This window comes from Sebastes fasciatus, chromosome 9, assembly GCF_043250625.1.
Source record: "Sebastes fasciatus isolate fSebFas1 chromosome 9, fSebFas1.pri, whole genome shotgun sequence".
Taxonomy (NCBI): domain Eukaryota; kingdom Metazoa; phylum Chordata; class Actinopteri; order Perciformes; family Sebastidae; genus Sebastes; species Sebastes fasciatus.
This window is the reverse complement of record NC_133803.1, coordinates 30,583,522-30,590,056: the sequence shown is the minus strand read 5'-3', so window position 1 is coordinate 30,590,056 and position 6,535 is coordinate 30,583,522. Positions and strand designations below refer to the sequence as shown.

General features: G+C 44.8%; 2 protein-coding genes across 3 annotated transcripts; both read right to left on the bottom strand.

Moving 5' to 3' along the window:
- Nucleotides 1–531: 531 nt before the first annotated feature.
- Nucleotides 532–1,897, bottom strand: dnph1 (2'-deoxynucleoside 5'-phosphate N-hydrolase 1). Of its 2 annotated transcripts, none has more exons than XM_074647186.1 (5): nt 1,680–1,897; nt 1,483–1,635; nt 1,140–1,211; nt 890–1,000; nt 532–709 (listed from the first exon to the last, which is right to left on the bottom strand). In XM_074647186.1, the coding sequence occupies exons 2-5, from the start codon at nt 1,616–1,618 to the stop codon at nt 591–593; spliced, it is 438 nt and encodes a 145-aa protein (XP_074503287.1). In that variant the 5' UTR covers nt 1,619–1,635; nt 1,680–1,897; the 3' UTR covers nt 532–590. The 2 variants fall into 2 exon arrangements, with proteins under 2 accessions (XP_074503287.1, XP_074503286.1); XM_074647185.1 differs by having other exon boundaries at nt 1,693–1,897.
- Nucleotides 1,898–2,453: 556 nt separating this feature from the next.
- On the bottom strand, nt 2,454–6,228 carry yipf3 (Yip1 domain family, member 3). Its single transcript, XM_074647184.1, has 9 exons — nt 5,968–6,228; nt 4,583–4,792; nt 4,314–4,420; nt 4,187–4,232; nt 3,967–4,059; nt 3,410–3,541; nt 3,128–3,241; nt 2,922–3,045; nt 2,454–2,732 (listed from the first exon to the last, which is right to left on the bottom strand). The coding sequence occupies exons 1-9, from the start codon at nt 6,049–6,051 to the stop codon at nt 2,611–2,613; spliced, it is 1,032 nt and encodes a 343-aa protein (XP_074503285.1). The 5' UTR covers nt 6,052–6,228; the 3' UTR covers nt 2,454–2,610.
- Between the last annotated feature and the right edge of the window lie 307 nt (nt 6,229–6,535).

The window sequence follows — 6,535 nt, the reverse complement described above, 5'->3', positions numbered from 1 at the left end:
CTGTTGATAAATATGTTTCAGTGATACTTTTATTTTGTAAAGATTTGTTTGTTCCTGCAGCAGCTCTCAGGTCACCTGATCAGCTGCTGATTAAATGACATCATTAATACTGATGAACGCACACACACACACCTGCTCATCAGAGTTAATGAAACGGCTTCATTAAGGTGTGTGTGTCCTGTTGCCGAGCGACAGCTGATAGTGATCGAACTGCTCTGTGAATTATTTATGATTAATGTATAATTAATCAGCTCTTTCTTCCGTCTTCGTGTTCAGCAGCCGCTTTGTCAGAGGGCACCGCCCCCTTCTGATGATGTCACAACTGTCAATCACCTGCCCGACAGGAAACGTCAAGAACCTTGAAGAACCCTCAAGAACCCTGCTGGTTCAGATCCTCCAGGTTTAATCAGGAGGTCTCTGGAGGGTTCGTCGGGAACCTTAAATCACCTCGCTGGTTCATTTGATATTTTTAATTATATTAATTAATATTTTTAACCAGTAATTAAATTCTTTAAATGATTAAACAGGAAGTGAGAAACAGACTTCATTTATTGAGATTATTCTGTCCAACATGGACCAGCTGATGTTCTTCAGGTTCTCGTCAGTTTGTTGAAGAACTCTTCCACAACGTTCTCCACTTCGTCTTCGCTGTAATCTTTCACCACGAAGAGCTCGCCGTCCTCAGCGCCGCGAATCATCGCCGACAGACCTGAGACAGGAAGTGGAGTTTATATTAAAGAGGACAAACAACAGAACCTCCTCAGGTAGATAACTCTGAAGTGTGTGTGTATAGGCCTATATATATATATATAGTATATATACACACTGTATATATGTATGTATGTATGTATATGTATTGCTAACAACAGGAAACAGGAGGTGTCCTCACTGCGTCCCGACGACGGTCTGAACAGACAGAAGATTTTCTTCTTCATGTCGACGGCTCGGCCGAGTTCGTAGCCGACGCCCAGAGACGGCTGAGTCACCTCCGCCACGACCACTGCACACAGGTCAGAGGTCAGAGGTCACACACAACTGCAGACACTGCTCAGGGCCAAATCACACGCTGGTCACTTTATTGATTCATTGATCAGTTTTATTAATTCATTGATCAGTTTATTGATGGTTGTCTGTCTCACCGTCAGACTGTCGCAGCCAGTCCACGTCTCGGTCATGAATGAATCGTTCACTTGCTGCTGTGGCGTCCTCTCCTGTCCAATCACAGCACAGCACCTCAGTGACATCACACACACACACACCTGTCTTCTTCTTCTGTGGTAAATCTACTAAACTGATTCTGATCAGAGGATCAATCATACTATGAATAATTAATTAATAATTATTATGGTTATTGTGTGAGTGTGTGTGAGAGTGAGTGTGTAAGTATGAGAGTGAGTGACTGAGTGTGTGTGTAAGTGTAAGTGTAAGTGAGTGAGTGTGTGAGTGAGTGAGTGGGTGCAGGGGTGCGTGCATGTGTCAGACCTCTGTCGGTGAGCTCGGAGCTGCTCACGTGCTCGGTCAGCACGCTCCCGTAACTCTGCAGCTTCTCAACGATCCTCCGGTAAAGGTGCACGTCATCCCTACCGCCGCGAATACTACCGCAAAAATACACCTTCATCCTCTCTACTGTCTCTACTGTCTCTATCTAGTGTCTCCCTCTAGTGTCTCTACTCTCTCTATCTAGTGTCTCTATCTAGTGTCTCTACTTTCCCTATCTGCTGTCTCTCTACTGTCTTTCTCTGTCTGCACAGCGTCTTTCTGCAGCCGCTTCCCGCGCTGTATGTAAATGACGCTCTGCGCGGTGACGTCCGACTGTACGTAACTTGAAACGTTGTGTTCTTTATGCCCTGATCACGGTCTCGCCATGAGTCTCTCAGGCAAAACGCTGCCAACACATTCTTCTTTCCCCGCTCAGATTGGCTGAATCTCAGCTGCCTCTTATTGGTGCCATGGATGTATTAAAGAGATTGGTGCAGACTGGAGGCGGAACCCAGTTGGGGGGGAGGAACTACCTGACAGACTGCACATAGGGCAAATAAACACATTTTTCAATATAATTTCAAAGTAAAGGTTTAGTTTGCAGTCATGATTGCTGATCATTAAAATAAATCTATAATAATAAAGGTTATAATAACAGACAGTTGATCCAGCTGATATAATAATAAATAAAATATAATTTTGAAAGTAAATGTTTAGTTTGCAGTTATGATTGGTGAGCATTAAAATAAATCTATAATAGTTATAATAACAGACAGTTGATCCCGCCTAAATAATAATAAATAATAAATAAAATAAAATTTCAAAGTAAATGTTTAATTTGCAGCTATGATTGCTGACCGTTAAAATAAATCTTTATAATAGGGATGAGCGTTTTATGTAATTTCCATATTTGAGTAATCACATTAAATTATTATTGAGTACTCAATAATAAAAACAAAAAATAAAAAACAAAATTAGTGTTAAAGCTCAAAGTTTATTTGAGTCTCTGTACAGAAACTATAAATACATCTGAACATGAAAATAACCCCAAAACATTACAGACAGAAAGAATACAAAATGTACAAACAGAGAAAGTTTAACATGAAGAGATGTTTGTCTGTGCGGGGGGCCTCATTGGGCCCTCGGCAGGGTCCCCAGACTCCTCATTGTAGCGTTCAGGATCAGTTCAGGCACGTCTCTGGCCACCCGCTGCATGGGAGCCAGGTTGGGTCCTTCCAGAGAGTCCAGCAGCCCTGAAAACAAAACGACAGGAGGTCTCACTCTGACACCAAACCACAGGAGGTCTCACTCTGACACCAAACCTTCTTTCTATCTGAAACTCTGAACATAAACTGGTCCGGACCAGTGTAGCATCAGTAACCATGGCGATCTAGCCATTCAGGTGAACACAGGTCACATGACCTCAGGACACGATGACTGACCTTCTACGATCTTGTGGTAGGCGAAGTGGAGGTAGAGCAGGAAGAGCATGTGGAGGAGCGACAGAGTCCCACAGAGGAGGAGGCGAGGAGTCTGACCAACCGTACGAGACAGCAGAGCCGTTACCTGACAGGGGACGAGACACACGAGCAAGGTTAGTGCCCAGCTGAGGAACAACAGAGGGGCTGATGGGAAACGTAGTCCTCACCATGCGCAGAGTGGACAGTCCTCCACACAGCAGCCAGAGGACGTAGAACAGGAAGTGGAAGTGGATGTTGTAGGTGATGAAGAGGACGACGCAGTGACCAAACAGACCGTAACCCTGATGACAGGAGACGGGAAGTGTTGTCACTCAGCATCACAGTAATCAGTAATCGAGCATGGTTATCTTCCAAACTCACAGAACTTTAAAATCCCTGATGTACTGTGTGTGTACTGTGTGTGTACTGTGTGTGTACTGTGTGTGTACTGTGTGTGTACTGTCACTGACCAGCAGGGAGAGCATCTGCAGCATGGTGATCTGAGCGTTGACCAGGTACGCCAGGAAGTAGATGAAGGAGGAAACGCCGAGCCAGTAACCAAAACATGTTCCTATCGCTGTTCCCATCAGGGTACCCTCCCTCTGTAGAGACAGACAGACAGACAGACAGACAGACAGACAGGAAGTGGAGATAGTGTTTAGTGTTCTCATGTGTATCACAGCATGAGCAGTAGTGATACGAGGGTCAGACAGACGAGGCCTGAACGCCGGGGCGTTCGCCGTGTGTGCTGTAAAGCTCACGGTGGAGCCGCGAGCCACCTTCACCCCGGGCCTTTCCGTGCTGACCTAGAACCGGTCGCGGCGCACATAGAGGCAATGCGCCCGGGCGAGGGCCAGCCAGCACCGGGGAGAGACTCCTCCCACACCGCACTGCCGAGTTGAACCCCCCGGCAGACTGATGGGACCCACCCGTTGAGAAATATATGAAAATATAGGCGGCTGATTCTGAAAGTGTGGCGGGACAGATGAATTATGGGAAACAGTGGCGTGTGTGTGCGTGTTCTTACGATGACGGTGTCTGACGTCTTCATGCCGTGCAGCAGTATCGCCACCAGAGTGAAGACCAGCATCAGAGGGCCGTACAGCTCACCTGCGATCTTCTACACACAGGAAGTACAAACTGTCAAGGGACTGAACCTCAACATGAAGCTCTTATTGTGAAAATCCTGTCTTGAATGAGTTTGAGTAGATGAAACATGTAGAGAGACAGGAAGTAGCAGTGTGTACCTGGGGGAAGTTGATCATGCGGACAGGTATCATGGACTCCATCAGCCTGAGAGGAGACAGTTAGCAGCAGTTAGCGTCTCACTGAGCAGGAAACAGCTGACAGTAAACAGGAAGAGGAAGTTCCTACCTGCTGCGGACCTGCACCGGCTCCACGTCGAAGTAGGGCCTCAGGATGTCGATGTTGGCGTACAGGTTGAAGGCTTTGGAGGCCTGACGCTTCCCCGCTTGCCACACCTAAATGCATCACACAGGTGAGTGACACTGACCTGCTGCCATCCCTCCAAGTCACGCACGCTTGCCGTTATCTAGGCTACAGCGTGTGACGTGTCCTGTGTGTGTTACTATAGATCTGAAGCTTTAAAGTCAGGTGACCTCTGACCTCACATCTGGACTCACCTCGTCCGCCACCTGCCGGCCCAGCTGGCCCTTTATCCCTTTCATGCCCAGGAACTCTCCGTCCTCGGTGTTGTCGTCCTCGGTGGCGGCGGCCTCAGCGGTCACCTCCTCCTCCTCCTTCATCCTCTGGTGCATCTCTCCCATGTCCTCGAAGCTGGAGCCGGACGTGTCGTCCATGTTCTCCATGTCGATGACGGCCGAGCCGCCGCCCTGAACACAACACGGGGTTAAAGGCCATTTAAACCACGTGTTTACAACAATCAGGTCATTCTTTTATTAGTTCACTGTGTTTCTGTGTGTAGTGTAGCTGGGCTGGTGTTAGCTCAGGTTAGTGGGTCTGTGTTAGTCTCCATGTAGTCAGAGAAATTACTGATCTGTGATCAGCTGCTGTCTACCATCACTGATCACTGTGAGACTGAAGACATGTCTGAGTGGATTTCTGGACGTTTATTGTGATGACATCAGAGATGATGTCATCTTGAGGAAGAGCAAGTCACTCGAATGATGTCAACATGTGTTTCATGTTTCACTGAGTGATGAAGAAGAGGAGAGGTTTCACACTACTCTAGTATTAGTAGTCTAATATTAGTAGTCTAATATTAGTAGTAGTGGTAGTAGTAGTAGTCTAGTATTAGTAGTAGTAGTAATAGTAGTCTAATATTATTATTAGTATAAATATTAGTATAGTATTGATAGTAATATTAGCAGTCTAGTATTAGTATTAGTAGTAGTCTAGTATTATTAGTAGTAGTAGTAGTCTAGTATTATTATTATTAGTAGTCTAGTATTAGTAGTAGTGGTAGTAGTAGTAGTCATGTATTTGTAGTAGTGGTAATAGTAGTAGTCTAGTATTAGTAGTAGTATTAGAAGTGGTAGTAGTAGTAATATTAGTAGTGTAGTATTAATAGTAGTATTAGTAGTAGTCTAGTATTATTATTATTATTAGTTGTAATCTAGTATTTGTAGTAGTGTAGTAGTCTAGTATTAGTAGTAGTCATGTATTTGTAGTAGTGGTAGTAGTAGTAGTCTAGTATTAGTAATAGTCTAGTACTTGGAGTAGTCTAGTACTTGTAGTAGTGGTAGTACTAGTAGTAGTCTAGTATTTGTAAGGTTATTACCATTAAAAGAGGTGCACAGACGTGACGTCACTCAGGTATGTTTACCTGTCCAGCTGCCTGTCAGAGAGCCTGTTGGTTAGCTTCTCCTAGCTTCTCTTAGCTTCTCTAAGCTAACATGCTAGTCGACACATCTGACAGGTTAGCTAGCCTGTTGCATCGTTAGCTCGGCCTCCTCTCCTCGGGGAGCAGGTTAACCGGGTGGTTATCTGTCCTGTTAGGAGGCTGCTTCTCTGGTTAGCATGTTAGCATGTTAGCCTGTTAGCTCACCTGGATGAGGTTATCATCGAAGCTGCCCCACGGTTCCGTGTTCGGTTCCGTGTTCGTGTTTCTGCTCCCGGAGCCCGCAGACATCGTTCACCGGGTAGTTTACCGTGTTAATCCCGGGTCGGTGACGGTGTGACCGCTCCCTCAGCTGCCTGACGGACGTGATGTTAATAAAGAAACGATGAAAAGCGACGTTTCTGTCTCTAAACTCTAAACTCTACATTACAACACCACAGGCTGCACGCAGGGAGCGTGATGACGTCACCGCTGCTGAGGCGACGTGGAGGCATGGACGTAAAATAATATTTAAATCATTTTTATTTAAATAAGTCTGTGATTTACATCCTGAAACTTGCTCTCATATTTACATATGAGCTGTGGAAAGATGTTACAATTTTTATATTTGACAACATTTTCTCAGATTTTGCACTATACTATAGAAATATTATACATATATGTATATTATTTTATTAATATTATTATATATATATATATGTGTATATGTATATACATAACAGTTTTAACATCTCCTGGTATTTTTATATCTGGTATATTTATTATACTTTGTACT